This window comes from Hemiscyllium ocellatum, chromosome 9, assembly GCF_020745735.1.
Source record: "Hemiscyllium ocellatum isolate sHemOce1 chromosome 9, sHemOce1.pat.X.cur, whole genome shotgun sequence".
In the NCBI taxonomy this organism is placed as follows: domain Eukaryota; kingdom Metazoa; phylum Chordata; class Chondrichthyes; order Orectolobiformes; family Hemiscylliidae; genus Hemiscyllium; species Hemiscyllium ocellatum.
Window position 1 is genome coordinate 72,310,790 of NC_083409.1, and position 22,764 is coordinate 72,333,553.

At 40.2% G+C, this 22,764-nt stretch overlaps 1 protein-coding gene across 1 annotated transcript in view; it reads left to right on the forward strand.

The window, feature by feature from the left end:
- Positions 1-20,021, forward strand: part of rnf11b (ring finger protein 11b) — a 42,078-nt gene extending 22,057 nt beyond the window's left edge. Inside the window, exons 2-3 of the mRNA XM_060830446.1 lie at positions 14,236-14,405; positions 16,956-20,021. Of these exons, the coding sequence (XP_060686429.1) occupies positions 14,236-14,405; positions 16,956-17,127 (342 nt within the window). The 3' untranslated portion in view covers positions 17,128-20,021. The remainder of the gene's footprint in view (positions 1-14,235; positions 14,406-16,955) is intronic.
- The last annotated feature ends 2,743 nt before the right edge of the window (positions 20,022-22,764 follow it).

Here is a 22,764-nt window from a genome sequence, read left to right on the forward strand (position 1 = left end):
ATGGACTGGAGCAGTTCAAGAAGGCAGCTCAGTACCACCACCACCTCAAACAACAAGGAGCAGGCAATAAATGCTGGCCAGCCAACAATGCTCACAAATGAATTTTAAAAATGTTTACTAGGATGTGCCTAGTTTGGAGGGTATTGGCTGTGAAGAGATTGAAACAAGCCAAGTTTATCCAAACTTGAACATAGGAGACCGAGGGGTGACTTGCTAGAATGGATTGTCAGAGTCTTTTTCCCAGGGTAGAAATGTCAGTTACTAGGGGATATAGGTTTAAGGTAAAAGGGGAAAGTTTAAAAAGAGATGTGAGCAGTATTGTTTTACTTAGAGGATGGTGAGTGACTGGAATGTGCTTCCAGAGAAATCACGCAGCATGGAAACCGACCCTTCAACCCAACCTAACCAAGTTTCTCAAACTAAACTAATCACATTTGCCTGTGTTTGGTCCATATTCCTCCTAAATCTTTCCTATTCCTGTACCAGTCCACACGTCTTTAAAATATTGTGACTATACCTGCAATTACCACTTCCTCTGGCAGTTCATTCCACATATGAACCTATGAAAAAGTTGCCCTTTAAGTCTGTCTTAAAATCTTTCTTTCCTTACCTTTAAAGACGTGCCCTCTAGTTTTGAGCTCTCCTACCCTTGGCAAAAGACCTTTGCCATTCACTTTACATATGTCCTACATGATTTTATAATTATCCATAAGGTTGCCCCATAACCACCTATGCTCCAGTGAAAAATGTCCCAACCAATCTCTAGAACTGAAACCCTCCAGTCCTGGTAATATCCTTTGTGAATCTCTTATGTACCCTCTCCAGTTTAATAATACCCTTCCGATAGCAGGGTGACTAGAATTGTATACATTACTCCAGAAGATGCCCCGCCAATGTTTGTACAGCTGCAACACAACATCCAAACTCCTCTACTCGAAGGTCTGAGCAATGAAGGCAAGCATGTCAAATACTGCCTTTACCACCCTGTCTACCTGTGACACAATTTCCAAAGAATTATGTACCTGAACCCCTAGGTCTCAACTGTGTAAATCCTACCTTTGATCATATTACTAAAATGTAAGACCTGATTTATCCAAATTAAACTCCAATTGCCATTCCTCAGTCCATTGGCCCAATTGATCAAGATTGCTTTGTAAACTTAGACGAGGTGGGAGACGCAATTCAATAGCAAAGTTTAAACGGAATCCTAAAGACAGACAGGCATTCAGGGACGAGAGGAGTATGGGTCATGTACAATAAGTTTTTTACTTTAGAAAGCTGTCATATGTTGGCATGATAGGCTGAAGGGCCTGATTCTGTGCTGTGTTTGTAACAATGGTTACCTTTAGTCAGAAGTTTAAGTTCAATTGCATATATAATTGCTTTACTTCTAAAACGAATTTAAAACAAAGAGCATATCTTTGACCACAATTTTTCCATAATATCCTTCTGCTTCTTGGTTGCTGACAGAGTTCATGAAATATGTTAACGTTTCTCATGACCTTGAAGTTGGCATGTTCTCAATCAAAATGTGGAAATGAGCTGAGCAGGTACCCGTCAACCTTGTCCTGTATCTCTAAAACATTAGTATGTTATATTCAATTTCATCTATTCATGTATTTCTTTGTCAAGTAAGAACATAAAGCATGGGAGCAGAATTAAGCTATTCAGTCTATCATATCTGCCCTGCGATGGAGGTGATGGCTGACTTGATTACCCTCCACTTTACTTGCCTGCCTTTTTCCTATAATTGTTGACGCTCCTTCTGATTTTAAAAATGTCTACCTCACCCTTGAATATGTTAACCCAGTCTTAACAGGCATGTGTGGTAGAGTTCCACAGATTCAGTACATTCCAAGAAGAAATTCCCCCTCGTCTATGTCACAGTGAGATTATTCAGAGTCACATGATATTGAAGCACTAAAATCTGAATCTATTATAGTTGAGTTGAATAATACGGCATTACGTTAAGCAATGAGCATTCTGTGATTTAGTTCAGTTAGAGATGCACAACTATGAATGTTGATTTCCTTACTAGCTCTACAAACTTGGTTTAGATCATGATGGAATCTTTCAGTATTTCTTACAAGTCTCGCATACTATCATTTTGTCTTTTACCAAAGTTTTTTAAACCTTTTTGGCGACCAGGCGGACATATTGCTTATGTAATTTTAACACAATTAACTCTCTAACTTCTAAATTTCTGTCCCCTAATGCTGGTAACCCTTCATTCCTTTTAATAGAACATGGCCTCTCCACCGAAGAAATTGTGCTTTCTTCGTAGGCTATTTGATAACTATATGATATCACTGGATTCTATACTTGTGCTGATAAATGATTGATTCCAGTTATTTTCCAAGGAATGACTACTGTTCAGAAAAGGTTTAGTGTTTCTTTAAAATATTTTTATTGAAAAAAGGAAATTTTTTTTTATTCTTATGAATATTACAACAAATACAAAGCTAAACAATTCAGACCAATGTTATAAAAACGAATCCACTAATTACATAAGATTTTCCTTTTTTTTAAGCTTGGTTATTATTTATTTAACTACAATTATCATCATAACCATAACAACATAGCTCAGCAAAACAAAGCAATAACCCTCAATCATTGAGCGCATAAACTTATACATGTTCATAGTTTCTTCTCTCTGGATACCATTACATCGAATTGCCATGGCTACATAAAGGCTGTTACTAGTATGGTGGACCAATCTGTACCCAAGTAATCCCAAAAGAGCTGCCATGTCTTGCAGGAATTCTCAGTTTTATGTTGCACCATATTCGTAAGAAAGTACAAGGGGATGTACTCCACGACTAGCTTACACCAGCCCGCCAGCCCTGGGGGATTTTCCGACATCCACCCCAATAGAATGTTCTTTCTTGTACAAAATGTGAGGATACTGAAAAGCCATTTTTTTGTATGCATCAAATGAAAGTGAATTAACAAAGCCCCCAGAAGAGGAGCTACCAGGTCCATTTCCATCTATGTCACTACGGCCTTCTCTATTTCGCCTTCCACAGTGCTCCAGCTTGCCCACAGTCTGTGGCAGGACCAAAGGCAATGAGTGAGCATGCCCACGCTCGTTTTACATTTAAGACATATTGGAGATACTCCTGCTTTAAATTTTACGAGGCAGTTTGGGGCCAAATGGACCCTGCAGAGAATCTTCAATTGCAAGTTACGGGTCCTGTTGCAAATCTAGATCCTTCTTGCATTTTCCCAGATATCCTCCCATATTTCAGAAGAGATCTCAATGTCCAGCTCCCCCTCCCATATCTTAGAGCCTTTTGGTCTTGTCTGAGGGATCCCTCCCAATAGATAAGCATTACTTACAGATAACGTACCCTGAGCACTCAACACACTCTTCTCCATGTCGGACCTAATAAGAATCCGTTAGAAGTATGGTCTGTTTTCATATGAAGTTTCTAATTTGAAAGAAACAAAAGAGGTCCCTCCTGGGCAATTCATTATTTCCAAGCCAACTGGTTAAAGGACATCAATATTTTTTGAATAAATAACCTAGGCAAGACATGCCCCTGGCTGCACATAGTTTAAACCCTGAGTCGAACGCCTTCCTGAAGTCCATATAGATCACATCTACTGCCCTCATCAATCATCTTTGTTACTTCAAAAAACTCAGTCAAGTTTGTGAGACATGATTTCCCACGCACAAAGCCATGTTGATTATCCCAGATCAGTCCTTGCCTTTCTAAATACATGTACATCCTGTCCCTCAGGATTCCCTCCAACAACTTACCCACCACTGAGGTCAGGCTCACCGATCTATAGTTCCCTGGCTTGTCTTTACCACCCTTCTTAAACAGTGGCACCACGTTTGCCAACCTCCAGTCTTCCGGCACCTCACCTGTGACTATCGATGATACAAATATCTCAACAAGAGGCCCAGCAATCACTTCTCTAGCTTCCCACAGAGTTCTCGGGTACACCTGATCAGGTACTGGGGATTTATCCAGCTTTAACTGTTTCAAGACATCCAGCACTTCCTCCTCTATAATCTGGGCATTTTGCAAGATATCACCATGTATTTCCCTCCAGTCTATATCTTCTATATCCTTTTCCATAGTAATTACTGATGCAAAATATTTATTTAGTATCTCCATTTTCTGTGTCTCCACACAAAGGCCACCTTGCTGATCTTTGAGGGGCCTATTCTCTCCCTAGTTACCCTTTTGTCCTTAATAGAATTAAGGGTTTTTACAAATATATTTGCCAAAGCTATCTCATGTTCCCGTTTTGCCCTCCTGATTTCCCTCTTAAGTATACTCCTACTTTCTTTATACTCTTCTAAGGATTCACTCGATCTATCCTGTCTATACCTGACATATGCTTGCTTCCTTTTTCTTAACTAAACCCTCCATTTCTTTAGTCATCTAGCATTCCCTATACCTACCAGCCTTCCTTTTCACCCTGACAGGAATATACTTTCTCTGGATTCTTGTTATCTCATTTCTGAAGGCTTACCATTTTCCAGCTGTCCCTTTACCTGTAAACACCTGCCTCCAATCAGCTTTCGAAAGTTCTTCTCTAATACTGTCAAAATTGTGCTTTCTCCAATTTAGAACTTCAACTTTTAGATCTGGTTCATCCTTTTCCATCACTATTTTAAAATGAATAGAATTATGGTCGCTGGCCCCAAAGTGCTCCCCCACTCGCACCTCAGTCACCTGCCCTTAGAGGGAAAAAAAAATACCAAGAGCAAGGTTAGTACTATGGACAAGTAAACTACAAATAAATGTTGCCTATCCATTAACATAACTGAGAGATTAAAGATAAATACTCTATCCATCCCGGACATCATTTCATTCAACATATTCCCAGAGAGGAGACTCCACCAAGTCCTTTTTCAAGAAGAACAAAAATGAACAGCTCTCTCCTCCAAGCGTATTCAATTGTTTGACCTAAGTCAACGTGTTTACAAAGTGCTGCGCTTTCTCTGGTGAGCCAAACAAATGTACGGATCCCTTATGATTGATCCGAAGCACCGCTGAATATCTTAGAGAATACTGGATTCCAAGCTTTCTCAATCTCCTCTTGACGCCATTGTAGGACTTTCTTTTCCAGACTACTGCCACCAAGAAGTCTTGGAAAAACTGAACCCTGGAGCCACCACATACCAAAGCCCGCTGGTCCCTTCCCTAGGCTCCAGAGTCTTCCATAACCCTCTGCTTGTCTTTATTATAATGGAACCTTCCCAGGACAGGGCATGGGCGTTGATCCGCACCTGGCTTTCATGCTGTGATCCAGTGGGCTACCTCAGTTATTATCCTTCCCTTCTCAGCCTCCAAACCAAGGAATTCCCGGAACCACTTCTCAAAGAACTCCACCAGTCACTCGTCTTCTATCCCCTCCATATGCCAACAACACTCGGGTTCTTTCTTCTGTCCCTGTTTTCGAGATTGTCTACCAGATCCAACAGACCACACACCTGTGTTTCCAGGCTGTTCTCACGCTCACACACTGATCATAGTTTGTTTTCAGAAAGAAAGTCATTATGCTTGCGCCCTTTACATTAAATGCAGCTATCATGCTGAAGTTTTCATACAGTCACAGTTAAACAGCATGGAAACAGACCCTTAGATCCAAATCTTCAGCTCTGACCATATGATCTAGTCCCATTGACCAGTATTTGACTCATATCCCTCTAGGCCCTTCCATCCACATGCTTTTTTTAAATCTTGTAATTGTACTGACCTCCACCATTTCTAGTTGCATCACATTCCGTACATGCACACTCTTAGCATAAACAAGGTGTCCTTCAGGTCCATTGTAATCCTCTACCTCTCACCTTAAACCTATGCTTTCTGGTTTTGGACTCCCTTACCCTGGGAAAAAGACTGCCCATTCTTCCTATCCATGCCCCTCGTGATCTTCTAGACGTCTTTGAGGCCACGCATTAGCTACTGTTGCTCCAGCAAAAATAGCCCCGGTCTGTTCAGCCTCTCCCTTTAGCTGAAACTCTCCAACCCTGGCAACATCCTTGTCAATCTTTTCTGAACCCTGTCAAGTTTCACTATAGCAGTGAGACCAGAATTGCATGCATTGTTCCAATTGTTAGGTCACTAATGTCCTGTACAGCCGCACAGGACGACACCCCTACTATTATAAAGCAAATTACTGCGGATGCTGGAATCTGAAACCAAAAAAGAAAATACTGGAAAATCTCAGTAGGTCTGGCAGCATCTGTAAGGAGAGAAAAGAGCTGATATTTCGAGTCTAACTAACCCTTTGTCATAGCTTTGACAAAGGTTCAGTTAGACTTGAAACGCCAGCTCTTTTCACTACCCCTAAAATTAGACTCTGACTAATGAAAGCAAGCATGACAAAAGCCGCCTTCACCACCCTTTTCTACCTTCAACTCAACTTTCAAGGAAATATGCACCTACACCTCCAGGTGTTCCTGTTCGACAGTACTCCAAAGGGCCTTGCCATTAATTGTTTAAGTCCTGCCCTGGTTTGCTGTACCAAAATGTGCCACTCATCAGCCTATCTGATCAAGGTCCCATTGTACTCTTGATGATCTTCTTCACTGTCCATAATACCACCAATTTTGGCGTCATTTGCAAACCTACTAAGCATCAGTCCTTGAATGTCAAACTGCAAACCATTCTCTGCTGCCAATGTTAAATCCTGGTTAGATACATTTTCAGACAAATACTTTTATCTGGTAATTTAAAAAAAAATCAACTTTTAACAGTCATGTTATGGAACAACTCTGTAGCAGAAAGAATTTGAACTTTAATCTCCTATTTTCTAGCCCAAATTTTATTTCTATAAATTCCAAGACACTGATTACTACTTTCACATATATGCATAACCAGTTCTTGCACATTACCCCTCCGTTAACATACAGCCATTACCTCTTTCCTGATTCTGTTTTTGTTTAAGCATTCTGTGAGATTCTACAAGATGACATGTGGCACATGGTTTTGTTCTATAAATAGATTGAATTGTAAAATTCACATTACTGAGTTTTTTTCTTTTCTTCTTTTGCTGGATATAGGCATTAGTTTTTGTCGTAATTGTTCTGGATGGTGTTTTGAGCTATTTTAGAACAAAGTTAAGAATCCACCCAGTTGCTGTAGATTTGGAGTCACATAGACTGAAAAGACTAGAAGGTTTTTCACCGATCAGTTCCTGACATTGGCTTCGTATTTCAGATTTACTAATTGAATTTAAATTCTACAACTGGACCTGTTCCCAGAGCATTAGCCTTGGCCACTGGATTGATAGTCCAGTGACATTGCTGTCATTGCCATTGTCTCTTTCTATCTTTGAAGTAAACGAACTATTTTTTCACATTGAATTCCTCACTCTGGAGGCTTTGTGCAAGTGAGAAACTAATCTACTTCAATTCACTTAAGATTTGATACAGCAAGTTAGAGTATGTTGTAACTTGAAAAGCAACCAGTCAATGGAATATGTCCAGTTGCTCTTTTCACACCCAATTAGTAGTTGACCTGTCAATCTAATTAGTTGATTGATAGCTGACAAACAGCCCCAGTTGACAGAGTCAAGAGTATGGTGCTGGAAAAGCACAGCAAGTCCGGCAGCTTCCGAGGAGCAGGAGAGTTGATGTTTTGGGCAAAAGCCTTTCATCAGGAATGAACCGCATTCCTGATGAAGGGTTTTTGCCCAAAATATCAACTATCCTGCTCCTCGGATGCTGCCTGAATTGCTGTTCTTTTCCAGCACCATACTCTTTCGACTGTGATCTCCAGCATCTGCAGTCCTCACTTTGACTGTCAATTGGGGCTAAATCAGGCATGAAGTAAGTTGTAATATAGGAGGAAGGTATTCATTCAGACATACTATCCAAAGGCTGAACAAGATTTTCAAAATCACAGAATTGCCAAGTTGGAAGTTGCTGATCACTGTCAAAGTAAGTGGAATGCCAAAGTGTCCAAAAGAGCAAACCATTTTTCTTCATGCAGTCCTCTTGACTTTAATTTTGTGCTGTCCATATCAAGGCGTTTTGTGACCAACTTTCTTTGAGGACCTTTTCAAAATGAGTATTTCATCCATGTTTTAATGCAGGCCAATTGGTGTACATTCTTATGTTGAATATGGTGGAATTTGATTTTTATCATCCATTTCAGGTAAAACTAGTTTCTGATTACTAAAATATGCCCTTTCATGATGTTTATGCCATGCAGCACTGGCTTTGTATCCTGGAATGCCAATTTCCTCCCTTCTGAAGACATGCAGTCAGGTGGCCCTGACCATTTTCTTGGTTGTTAAACCATTCTCTCATTTTTCTTCTCTTTCCTCCTTCCCTCTCCACAAACAGGTCTGAGGAAGGGTAACTGGACCCAAAACATTTAACTTTGATTTCTCTTCTCAGATACTGCCAGACCTGCTGAGCTTTTCCAGCAACTTCTGTTTTTTATTTCTGATTTACAACATCCGCAGTTATTTTGTTTTTGCTCAAATGTATGGTGCTTGTTGATTAATAGGGAAATTATAAAGTTCCTGCATGTGCCTTTGAATTAATGAATAGTTGTAATTACCAATAAGTAGTGAAACGGAATTTGGATTGATCCCTGGGGAAAATGGGTTAATTTTATTGTACAAAGTATATGAAAATTTTGTTTTTTGGGACCAGAAGTCACAATTGGCTTCTTTATAAGTACACATGGTGATTCATTGTTTCCTTGTCAGTTTTTAAAATTATTTTTATGTCACAAATATTTTTGGTGGGAATTATGTGTCTAGACACACATGTTTTTCTTTTCAAAAGGTACATGGTTTAAGAATGAGAAACCAGTGGATTGACTGATATCCTTTGTGTATGCCACTTTTGGATAAGTATTTGATTTTTTTTAATCCAGAAGTTGAATGAGATCCAATTACATTGACAATTATTGCATATGATGAGTCTGTATTTTTTTAAAACAGGAGGGCAAACTGCAGCAGTTTGATCAACCTCCAAAACAGCATTTAGGCTGTTGAGAGAAGAGTAATCCAGCATTTTGAAACTAAGTCAAAGAATGTTCTGGGTGTTTACTAAAACTTGGTTTTTGAAGGTGAGCGTAATGAATGAAAGAAAGTTGGAGGAGATTCTAGTACTAGATGCCAAAATGATTGAAGGATGAAGGGAATGAGGGATGCATAAGAGGACAGTGTCAAATGAAATTTTTGACAGTGATAAGGCTGGCGAAGTTTTACGGATGGGATGAGTCCAGAAACAAATTGAAGGTGCAATTTTTGAAATGAAATAGATTTTAGGTTGGGTGAAAGGGAGACAGCATGGAGCAGTGGAGTGGAAGCCAATTGAGACAACTGAAACATTAAGTGAGAGAAGTTTGGTTTAGATTAAGGTGCAGTCATCAGAATTGGATAACTGAAGTTTATGGAGGGTGGAAGGTGGGAAGCCATGTCTGATGAAAGTGTGGCTGAGAGCTTTGGCACCAGTTTAGGTGAGGCATTGGCTGAAACGGTGATGGTGAGGATACGGATTAGTAAGCACTGGATATAGGTTTGATCACTGAGTTGTAAGGTTTGTTTTTAGATGTTTCGTCACCATACTATTTAATATCAGCGAACCACCAGTGCTTCATCTGGAGGCATGGCCTGCGTTTATTTGTGTTTAGGTTTCTTGGGGTTGGTGATGTCATTTCTGGTTCCTTTTCTCAGGGGGTGGTAGATGGGGTCTAACTCAATGTGTTTGTTGATTAGCGTTCCGGTTGGAATAGCATGTTTCTAGGAATTCTTGTGCATGTCTCTGTTTGGCTTATCCTAGGATGGATATGTTGTCCCAGTCGAAGTGGTGTCCTTCCTCCTCTGTATGTAAGGACACTAGTGAGAGTGAGTGATGTCTTTTTATGGCTAGTTGATCATGTATCAGGTCCAATACTTGGACAAACAGGCAGTAAAGTAGCCACCAGGATTCATGAACATCAACTAGCCATAAAAAGATATCACTCACTCTCATTAGTATCCTTACAGAGGAGGGAGGACACCAGTTCGATTGGGACAACACATCCATCCTAGGACAAACCAGAGACCTGCACGAGAATTCCTAGAAGTATGGCATTCCAACCGGAACTCTATCGACAACCATGTCGACTTGGATTCCATTTCCCACTCACTGAGAAAAATTACAGGAAATGAAGTCACCACAGGAAATGGTGTCACCACTAGAAATGACATCACCAACCTAAGGAAACCTAAACACGTAAATGAAACGCGGGTCATACTACCAGTGCTTCATCCAGAGGCTCACTAATGATGTTACCTAGTATGGTAACAAAACATCTGAAAACTAACCTTCCAGCTCAGTGAGCAAACCTACATCCAGAACCTCAACCTGAGCTACAAATCTTCTCAAAACTCATTACTAAGCCCTGCTTGGACTGAACATAGGCATATTTGTGGACTAGAGGTTTATACTCAATGGAGTTTAGAAGGATTGGGGCGGGGAGGGAGCGGGGATCTAATTGAAACATTCAGAATAATGAATGGCCTGGACAGAGTAGATGTTGGGAAGATGTTTCTATTGGCAGGGGAGACTAGGACTCTAGGGCAAAGCCTTGGAGTAAGAGAAGACGTTTTAGAACAGAGACAAAGAGAAATATCTTCAGCCAGGGAGTGGTGAATCTATGGAATTCATAGCCGCAGAAAGTTGCAGAGGCCAGATCATTGAGTATGTTTATGACTGAGATTGATACTCAAGAGCCTATCTCAGGTTATTGGGAGAAAACAGGAGAATGGAGTTGAGAAACTTATCAGCCATGATTTGAATGGTGGAGTAGAGTCGATGGGCTGAAAGGAGCAGAAATTCGGCCAATGTTTTATGGCATTCAGTCTTTGAACCTGGGTGTGATCATGGCTGATCTGCTGCAGCTCCACTTTTCTACACTTCTATGTGAAGGTAAATGAAGAGAGATACTGACATTGAGACAATTCGTGGAAAAAGTAAATGAAATTAGTACAGTTCAGAATTTTGTAAAAATGCAAATATTTACTGGTTGCAACAGTGAGACTCTACAGTTTCAGTTGCCCCTTTCTCTGTTGAAGTCAAAAAGCATGGCAGGAACCTAAGTACTTTAAGTTTAAGTTGCAGTGTTAACTACATAAAGATGAAGCTTTGGAGAGGAAACTTCTTCTGACCTCTGGCTGCCAGTGACTGATTTTAAATCTTGTTGTGTTGTGGTCATAATCTTGACACTATTTTGTTTGTTCGTAACGTCAGAAATGCTGGCCATAAAACTCTGCAATTCAGAGTGGAAGAAAATCTAAAATCATGGCAATTGCCAAAAGATGTGTGTTTTAATGAGTGTTAAATAAACTCCTGTTTACTGTGCGGGTATGTTTGCATTTTTTTTACTGTTTAAAAAAATGTCACTGATCATAGTGACAGCTAAAATCTAAAAGCTGTATGGGCAATTCTTTTCCTAACTAAAATAGTGGCCTTTACTTCAAAGATTTTTGCAGACAAATTTATGGTGAGTTTGGCCATGCCTTACTAACCATAGCAATAGAATTCTCAGTATCTTATCAAAAAGTGTTTGTTTTTGTTATTGCTGCAGTTAATTCCACAGTTGTTAGTCTTGTACTGCAGAGTGCATTGTGTTATGTTGTAAATTGCAATGGGGGTTGTTTATTTTTAATCTGTAAAAGTATCCACTGTTTTTGAAAATGAACAATCATTTTGTTCTTTGAACAATCCAGGATATTCAGTAAACAAACTGCACACTTTTTTTAAAATGTGATTTTGCATTGTTCTGATTTTTGTACCACACCCATGCAAAGTGTAAGACTACATATTAAAGATCGAAGAATATTTACTAGAGTCAGGCTTTTTCTTCAGTTTTTGGGAGTCATGATACACCTGACCATTAATGTTTATTGCCATTAACATGCATCCCAAAACTAAGTCTAATTTGACAGTGGTGATGTAAATGCTTGATCATTTTTATGGGAAAGTAGCGGAATTAATGCATTGTTTGTACTTTGGATAAAATTATCTCATTGCTAAGTTGGAAATTGAAGTAGACCTTTTTACAAAGATCAATTAGATGAATCCTGACCAGGAAAGTTATGAATTAATGTATTTATTTTCTACAAAGAGTTATTTTATCTGTTTTGTCATTGGTTTGTAGATTTACACAAGTCACATCTATGATTTTTGGTAGAACTGTTATTTCAATATCTGTAGATATAACAACATTTTATTGGTAAGAGTTCCTGCATCCTGTGCATGTCCTTGCTGCTTTCTTTGGAATCCTATCCATTGCCAACTGTTACCTATTTGTCTTCACTCCCCTCCTGCCCCAGTGACTGTTATTTTATCTGAAACTGGAGTTCAAGCTCAAAATTACATAAACTTGATTCTGTGGTAGTGTACTCTATTCAATGAATTTAATACAATGGCATAATTTCACCTTGATGTAAGTACTGCTACTTTCCCTATGCCCTTAAAAATGAGCACAAATGTCCATTTTATATGTCACAGCTTTCAGACTAGGTTTTTATTGGTAGGCCACCTGTCTGTGCAGACTACATAGCTTCTTTTTAATCATGCTTGTTCAGAGACTAAAATACGGAGATTTGATTTCCTGGCTTTTCTGAAAACCAGGACTGGTGCTGTGTGGATTGCTTTTTACAACTTGGATGCCATGACTTATTTGCTTCAAGTTTTAAGCTGGTTCAGCTGATGGTGCCCATCCCATCTACTGAACTTGATTCTTGTGGTTTGTGGTTGGACAGAAATTCATTTTTTTTTTCATTGAATCCTCCGGCCCATCGAATTCACACCGATCCACTAAAGAACATCTCCACCTAATCTCTAACTCTGCATTTCCCATGACTAATGGAACTAACCTGCTCATCCCTGAACACTGTGGGCAATTTAGCATGGCTAATCAACGTAGCCTCCCAATCAAAAATGTGTAGGAAACTGGAGCACCCTGAAGAAACCCACGCAGCCATAAGAAGAACTTGCAAACTCCACATAGACAGTTACCTGAGGGTGGAATCTAATTTATGTCCCTGGTGCTGTGAGGCAGCAGTACTAACCACTGAGCACCCTTCCTAGTTTGAAGGATCCAGTCTCTTTCTGGGTACTCAGTTTTTTCTTTCTCTGCTGAGCGAACGCTGATTTGTTATTTCAGGTTTCCAGTATCCAAAGTATGTTGCTTCTGACATGTTCTTCCTCTGCATTTTTCCCCATTTGCAATTGAGTAACTTTTATTTTGCCTGTTTTCCATAGTTTCTTGACTCCATTTGTCCTTCATAACAACAATTTTGAGAAGGGGACAAAAGTTGCAGGTGGGGTAATACCTGTAACTTTGTCTCCTATTGCCTCATTGTCCAAGGCCCCACCACTCCTAAGTACAAACAAATCACTGTTTCACTATCTTAGAATAAATTAAATGCATCTACCCTCACAATGCAGTCTCCTTTACAAACAGAATTGATAACTTGGTCAGGAAGTATGACTCCAAGCTCCAAGTTGTGCAGTTTTAATTTGCATGTTGCACTATCATTCACTTTTCTGCCCTTGGCCTGCTGTAGAGTTCCTGTGAAGCTTAATTCCGGTTTGAAGAACACCACCTTCAGTTTAGACACTTTACCACTTCTGAACAACACTGATTTCAATTTCAAATCATTCTTAATAAACAGTTCATTAAAACCCAATGTCAGGCGTCTTAATATGAATGATTTTTAAAGTTGAACAGTTATTATTTCAGGCAAGTTTGCTATTTTGCTACATGGTCTTTCTTTTAACTTTTTATTCTAATTTACAATACTATAAACCCAGAAGGCTGTTCAGCCCCTCAAGCTTGCTCCAACATTCATGGCTGATTCGACATGCCTCCTATCCAGTTTCCTTCATTTTCCCTGTAATCTTTGATTCTCTGACTGATCAAGAATCTATGTATCACAGCCTTAAACATTCGCAAGAACTAATTTCCAAAATACTTGGAAAATCGCAACACCTTGTAACTCTATAGTTTCATTTATTCATTGCTAAACTGCTATCTTGGGTAACTGACAATATTACTGTTATTGGATAATGGAAATGTGTGTCTCATGCCAACTTTGCTCTTACTTGGCTCCTGTTCTATTATGTAAAAAATATGCTACAATGATACTGGTAATAGAAACGTGATTTTGTATACAGTATTTTAATTTGCTATTGTACCTTAAGCATTATTAATCACATTATTCCTATGTTTTATTTCTCCCCATTCTAACTATTCTTAGGAACAAGCTCAGGTTCCTGTCTACCATCCTACTCCAAGTCAAACCCGGCTGGCCACTCAACTTACTGAAGAAGAACAGATCAGAATAGCGCAAAGAATAGGTCTCATTCAACACCTGCCCAAAGGGGTCTATGACCCAGGAAGAGATGGATCAGAAAAGAAAATTAGAGAGTGAGTTTTGAAAATCAGAAATAGGTCATTTAATCTCAGCCCAAAATCTTATCTCAACAATCCAGTAGAAGTGCACTAAGGTTAACCTAGTATTTTGGAGCAAAATCATTTTTAAAGGGGCTTTAAATGATTACTAAAATTGATTGAATAAACCTTCCCTCTTTTTTTGTTTCCCTGTCAGTAAATATTGGTAGTGTACTTGTTCTGTATAACATTTACCAGAGATTTGATTCAGATTAGACTGTTGATGTTGATTTTTTTTTTCAATCGTTGCAGGGTCAAATCTGCATTACCTTCTCCTGTTCCTTTCCTTAAGTCACCATATAACATTATGTTATATGGACTTACGTTTTCCACCAAGACTCCCACCCACCTTCCAAGGGCCCCTTCTCCCACCTCCAACACACCCCATCCATTTGGACACCTGTACCGGTCTGTCACCTGCATTCAATCTCTTTGTTTCCAAATGCTGCCATGGCATTGACCACCTCAACCTGTCTGACCCCCCACCCACTTCAACCTCTCTGCCTCGCAACGTGCAGCCCTCCGCTCCAACCCCAACCTCCCCATCAAACCAGTGGGCAAGGGGGGAGTGCAGTGGTAGTTTGGCACACTGACATGCCGCTGAAGCCAGGCGCCAACTCGAAGACACCACCACCTACTGCCCCCCTCGACCACGATCTCACCTCCCATCACCAAACCATCATCTCCCACACCGTACACAACCTCATCATCTCAAAGGATCTCCCACCCATAGCTTCCAACCTCATAGTTCAGGAAACCCGCACAGCCTGATTCTCCCTCCTACCTAAGACCCTAACCACCCTGGCCAATGCATTGTCTCAGCCTGCATACCCCATCAAATTCATCTCCACGTACCTTGATACTATCCTATCTCTCTTCTAACCCCCCCCCCCCAAAGTCCAGGAGCTCCCCACATGTGTTTGGGACACCATTCACGTCAGAGTGTCATAGAGATGTACAGCAGGGGAAACAGACCATTTAGTCCAACTTGTCCATGCTGACCAGATATCCCAACCCAATCTATTCCCACCTGGCCCATATCCCTCCAACCCCTTCTTATTCATATACCCATCCAAATACCTTTTAAATATTGCAAATTTAGCCTCCACCACTTCCTCCCTGTACCTCCATCCACCATGATGCGAGCTTCCACGCCCTCTGTTTCTTCCTCTCCTGAAGTCCCCACCAGTACCCTTGCACTGGCATTCTCATTTGTTTAGCTGAACTGGTCCTCCCCCTCAATTTCTCTTTTCGAATTCTCCCACTTCCTCCAGACGAAAGGGGTAGCCATGGGCACCTGTATGGACTCCTATGCCTGTCTCTTTCAGTTATGTGGAACAGTCCATCTTCCATAGTTACACTGGCACCAATCCCCACCTTTTTTTTCTCTACTACATTGATGATTGTATCGGCACTACCTCGTGCTCCACAGGGAAGGTTGAGCAGTCCAACAACTTCACCAACACATGCCACCCCGATCTTAATTTCCCCTGGACCATCTCAGACACCTCCCTTCCCTTCCTGGACCTCTCCATCTCCATCAACGGTGATCGACTCAACACTGACATCTTCCACAAACCCATCGACTCCCACAGCTACCTGGACTACACTACCTATCCTGTCTCTGTAAAAATGCTATCCCTTATTCCCAATTCCTCCACCTCTGCTGCATCTGCTCCCAGGAGCACCAGTTCCGCCACATAACACAGCAGGTGGCCTCCTCCTTTAAAGACTGCAATTTCCCCTCCCACATGGTTGATGATGCCCTTCCACATCCATCAAGGTTTTACCTGCACTTCCACACATGTCATTTATTGTATCCGTTGCTCCTGTTGTGGTCTCCTCTACATTGGGGAGATAGGACACCTACTCGCAGATGGCTTCAGAGAACATCTCCGGGACACCTGCACCAATCAACCCCACCGTCCTGTGGCAGAACACTTCAACTCCCCCTCCCATTCACCAAGGACAGTAAGGTCCTGGGCATCCTCTATCACCACTCCCTTACCACCTGGCACCTGGAAGAAGAACGTCTCATCTTCCGCCTCTGGACCCTCCAAGCCCACGACATCAATGTGGATTTCACCAGTTCCCTCATTTACCACCCCCCCCCCCCCCCCCCCCCCCCCCCACTTTATCCCAGTTCCAACCTTCCAACTCGACACCACCTTCATGACCTGTCCTACCTGTCTACCTTCCTTCCCAACTATCTGCCCCACCCTCCTCTCCATTCTTTCACCATAACCCCCACCTCCACCTACCTATCACACTCTTGGCCACTTTCCCCGCCCCCCCGTGATGCTCAGCCTCATTCATGACAAAGGGCTTTTGCATGAATTGATTTATTATCTTCAGGCAGCCGCAATGTTAAACATAATCTTCATCTTGAAATTGTATTTCTTTTCTTGTATCTTAAATGTTCACAAAGTGTTATTTTAAAGAGGATTGGGTAAAGTTATACAGTAATGGGTTTGTCTGCCAATAAACTAGTTTTTGTACTTTAAGCAGTGTATTTTACCTTTTCAGGTGTGTTATATGTATGATGGACTTCGTTTATGGTGATCCAATTAGGTTTCTTCCATGCATGCATATTTATCACCTGGACTGTATAGATGACTGGCTGATGCGATCCTTTACCTGCCCTTCATGTATGGAACCCGTGGATGCTGCATTGCTTTCTTCGTATGAGACCAATTGAGACGGCTTTGTCTTCTATATCTAGATACCGTGGATAAAACAAAAATCCTGATCTCTACCTTTTGAGCCAAAGAGTCAGAGATTTGGAAAACCCTGATTGTATGCGATCATGTACTAAGTACAACACTGACGATAACTCATGACTGCAGTGGTTTAAAAACTTGTATATAATACTTAAATGCTGTTATTAAAAAAAAAGTAACTTACAAAGCCCTGACCACATGTGAACCTTAAAGATGGGCTAATACATGTGAAATAATCATTAATTTGTCACATAGCACAAAACCATGATTATGGTGCAGCATGCATTTCAAACGTTTTTTTGTAAGACATAACTCGCATGTTAAAGGAACAGTATCTTCTATTTGACATCTTATTACGGCCATTTATAATTGTTTTATTTTTGATGCATGGAGTATCGTTTTCACACAGATTGATGGTTCCAAAAGTATCCCATGCAGCAGAACTCTCAGGAACAATGGGTGCTTACTTTCGTTTGGTATAATAATTATTTGGTGGCGGGGGGGCGGTAAAAAAGAGCATTTCTAAACTCATTTTTGAGACATTCTTAAACTTTACATCTGAAGCCTAATATACTTAAGAACGTGTGTGTGTGTGTGTGTGTGTGTGTGTGAGAGAGAGAGAAAAAAAAAGCAAGCGAATGAGTATCTGCTTGTAGATTTTTATAAATAGTTAACATTTATGGTGTCTCAATTGCCAGATTCTTCAACACCCCTCTAGCCAGAAGAACCTCTGCAAAGACTGGCACATTACTTGATTTTATTAAAGAATACAGCAGTACTATTGTCACTTAAGTGTTCCGCTACACCACAATTTATGATTTGCAGGCACATGATTGAAGAGATACTAAATTTCATAATTTGGCCTATTTTAAAGGATACTGTTTCTATACTGCAGTGTGTTATGTTTAGTATTGTGTGTTTTGGTTTGTTTTTTCAACAATGATTTGGTGGGATACTAACATTTTTGGTCAGGGCTTTGGTCAAGGAAAACTCGAGGTGCCAGTACAGCAAATAACTTGTGAAGAAGATTGAAATGTTTATTTGCTGCCTTTAGTTTTGAAGGATCATTTGACTTCAGTTCAAATATGTAGTGGTACTTAAATGCATGCTTAAGGTTGACTTGATAATATCTCCCACCATCCATCAAGCAATGTCAATACTGATTAAAAGAGAAAATGCAAATGCTGAGCCTGTGGACTATTGTCCTGCGAGAAAAATGCCTTTGTGTGCAAAAACCGGAAGAATACACTGCGAATGAATTGTGAACAAATTAGATTATTTGACAAAATTTTGATGCAAAGATTGAACTCAATTGAAATTAGAATTTTACAGTCTGAACAGGCACTTGATCCTGTATTTGTTTGGCAGTTTGTCCATAAAACATTAAGATCACAATTCCAATGATAATGCTTTTGTATTAAGATAAATTGGCAGAACATACAGCACAATTTACCTACGTTGGCTTGGTAATGAGCCTCCACCATCTCAACTGAAGTAATGGCACAATTAAAATCTATCTAATCTGGCTGACATTAGTTGCAAGGGAGAAAGAACAGTGAAGCTTTAGAATATTAGTGAATAAACATTAAATATATTTAATCAGAAATACCAGTTGCATTTGCAATTTTTAAAAAATGAAATAGAATAATATAGTAGCTTGTTTGAAGAAGTGTTCTTCATGAAAATGTACTTGTCAAGCACAGTGAGGGAAGGTGATGCTATGAGCCATCTTTATGATGTGCTAGTGATTTGAAGCGATTTTTAAATGCAATTTGTTGCTGTCATAAAGTTTGCAGATACTTTTTCATGAAAACCGTGCCTCTTTTAATAAGTTGAAAAAAAATCAAGTTGTGAAATCAAGAAAATACTTTGTCGGACCTGGAGTTTTCCTTTTTCATAAAAAAAACTTTAACACTGGCACAAAGAAGTAGGAATTTAAGCTTTTTTGCACAGTTATTTTCCATTACAAATGGAACTCATGGCCTTAGGTCTTTTGAAGTGATGTCTTGTTACAAGCCAGATTATCGTGGTGCTCAAAAATTTGATTTGGGAGACATCTCTGATCATTTATGCTTAAAAAAAGTTAGATACTGCGTTTGGGAAATGAGCAGGTCCACTGGTGTGCAAAGGTTCTTGTAAAACCAGAGGTGAATGTTTTTCAAAATGTTCACTTAAATTTTGCATTCAAAGTTCTAATTTTTTTGAGCACTGATAGCTGACTTGCAGGTCTTCCAAATAAATGGAAACTGCTCACATAAATGAATAATTTAATGGGAGGTTTGTTTGTTCAAATCAGCTTAAAGGCTTGGTGTGGCACTGTTTGCAAAATAAGAGATTTTAAATTCATACATTTTCCCATGTAACTTGAGGGACACAAGTTGCAATAGCTGTCACCGTATAGTTAAGAGCTGTTGGTCTTGAATCAGTGAAAAGGAAGACCTGTATTTGTGCAATATTTTCAATTGAGATACCATAGTATTTACAGCTGTTACTTTTATGATCATTCCATAAACTTTTTAGTAACTGTACATTTACTGTAATTATGTTTAAATTTCAAAGTTTGTGTGCACATTGAGGTGCGCAAATGTGGGAGTAATCAAAAAACATTGTGTGAAGCTGACAAGTTTTGAGTGTTCCATTTTATTTACAAGTGGCATATTTACACAATTGATGCAACAATGGTGAATTGGATAGCCGATTTGGTGGTGGTATATTTCTAGGCACTTTGTGTTAACAGCTCTCACACTGATTTTTGTTTTGATACTATTTTAAAAGACTCTGAATTCTCCAACCTTAGAAGAATTGGCCTGCCCGCTTGAATGTCTTGGCAGCATGGTTTTTAAATAAAGCAACCTTTTCTTTCCCTTGTAAATGTTTCACTGTCTACTTCCATGTCAGCCTACTTGACAATTAATTGGTTGTGGACCTCACTACAATTCTTGCTGAAGCACCAAACAGGTAATTTGTTCATTGGCAACTTGGTCATGTTTCCACTCCCCAAAAACGCATATTATTGGCTTGCCCTTACCAATAATATCTCCCATTCTGAACAAAGTTTTTTTTTCTCAACCTGTGAATTGATTGTTAAGGAGGCATTAGGTTTAAGTATTGAGCTACCATGAGATTATGTTCTGCCTTCCTTGTTCTCCCTTCACCGCCAGCAAAATGACCATAACTATTTTATTCTAGTTTATTGCCTTCCACATACTGCCATATGATTTTTAAATGGCTGCATAAAAGCACATATGTTTTTTGTACAGCTAAATGCATTCATTAATCTATATTTTTTTTTTAGTTTGCTTAAGACCAAAGCTTACTGAAAATAAATGGAGTTAAAAGACCGTGTTTTCCCTTTGGTCTATTTTTGGACCATTGCCACCTTTTAAACTGCAGTTGCTCGATGAGCTCAGTTGAGGCTTTTAAATAAGTCGGGGGTGGAGAAAAACATCTTCTTACATTGCAGCTTGAGGGAAGATTTTAATCTTCAGTTGTGTTAATATTTTAGTTCCCCAATGTTTGTCAAGCAGATTTATAATTTGCCTTCTACTGTAATAACTGTAATGAGTAATGAGCTTAATCAAGACCACCTTTTAGACATGTTAACGAAACGACTTCTCTCAGTTTGAGAATCTTTGCAAATGTGACTATAATTTCTTGGATATTAGATTTGGTGGAATGATTTTGCTGAAATTTTCAATATTGAAAAGCAAAAATTAAATTTTCTGGCTATGTGGTATAAGATATTTCTATGCACATTGTAGGCCATTTTATTTCATTATCTACTCCAACTTGCTGAAAAATAGAACATTGGTTATACAACTTGTAAAGAATTTAACAATGTGTTAAATTTGTTCTTGTTTTATTTATTGGTAATCAATTGTCTTAATAAATATTCTGCTTTCTCAATGTTTAGGTTGTTGACATTTTGAAAAACTGGTTTTTAAGTAACGAGAGCATTTTGTTTAAGTATCTTTTTGGTTATGTACTTACGTTTTTTAAAGAAAAGTAAAGAACCTTACAGTGCGTCTGTTCTGTGATGAGAATTTTTGTGAAGTGCTGCACAAGACATTCCACTTTTAGTAGTGGCTGTAACCATTGGATTTTGGAGGAGGGGAAAGAGCATCATTTTACTTCAGTTAGTTTAACTTTTTACTGTCTGATTGTGAATTAGTAATTCAAGTTCTATTTATATATAAAGCATTGCACATTCCAATAAGCAGCGATTCATGTATAATTATTTATGGGCTTGTTTAAGAAAGGAGGTATTAAAAGCTGCAATACTAAACATGATTTTTGTCATTTTTTTAAAGTGCCTCTCAACTGCACTGTTAATTAGAAAAGCATAATTCTATTAATTATGCTATTTATGGTTGTAACAATCTGCATCTAATTAGATTGGAGCACGTTTTCTGGAGACAAAAAGGAATAGCAAGCACCACTTTAACATGTCACCTTGGAGCCAAGGTAAGTGTTTGTATTTGATTTTATTCACATTAATTCACAGAAACATAAATCAGGTGACCAAATCTCATGTAAACTTAGCGAATAATTAAGCTGGTCAAAAGTTTGACTCAACACAGACATCTATTATAAACCGACTGACTCCCACAGCTACCTGGACTACACCTCCTCCCACCCTGCCCCCTGTAAAAACGCCATCCCATATTCCCAATTCCTTCGTCTCCGCCGCATCTGCTCCCAGGAGGACCAATTCCAACACCGCACAACCCAGATGGCCTCCTTCTTCAAGGACCGCAGATTCCCCCCAGACGTGATCGACGATGCCCTCCACCGCATCTCCTCCACTTCCCGCTCCTCCGCCCTTGAGCCCCGCTCCTCCAACCGCCACCAAGACAGAACCCCACTGGTTCTCACCTACCACCCCACCAACCTGCGCATACAACGTATTATCCGCCGCCATTTCCGCCACCTCCAAACGGACCCCACCACCAAGGATATATTTCCCTCCCCTCCCCTATCAGCGTTCCGCAAGGACCACTCCCTTCGTGACTCCCTTGTCAGATCCACACCCCCCACCAACCCAACCTCCACCCCCGGCACCTTCCCCTGCAACCGCAGGAAATGTAAAACTTGCGCCCACACCTCCACACTCACTTCCCTCCAAGGCCCCAAGGGATCCTTCCATATCCGCCACAAGTTCACCTGTACCTCCACACACATCATCTATTGCATCCGCTGCACCCGATGTGGCCTCCTCTATATTGGTGAGACAGGCCGCTTACTTGCGGAACGCTTCAGAGAACACCTCTGGGCCGCCCGAACCAACCAACCCAATCACCCCGTGGCTCAACACTTTAACTCCCCCTCCCACTCCACCGAGGACATGCAGGTCCTTGGACTCCTCCACCGGCAGAACACAACTACACGACGGCTGGAGGAGGAGCGCCTCATCTTCCGCCTGGGAACCCTCCAACCACAAGGTATGAATTCAGATTTCTCCAGCTTCCTCATTTCCCCTCCCCCCACCTTGTCTCAGTCGGTTCCCTCAACTCAGCACCGCCCTCCTAACCTGCAATCCTCTTCCTGACCTCTCCGCCCCCACCCCACTCCGGCCTATCACCCTCACCTTGACCTCCTTCCACCTATCCCACCTC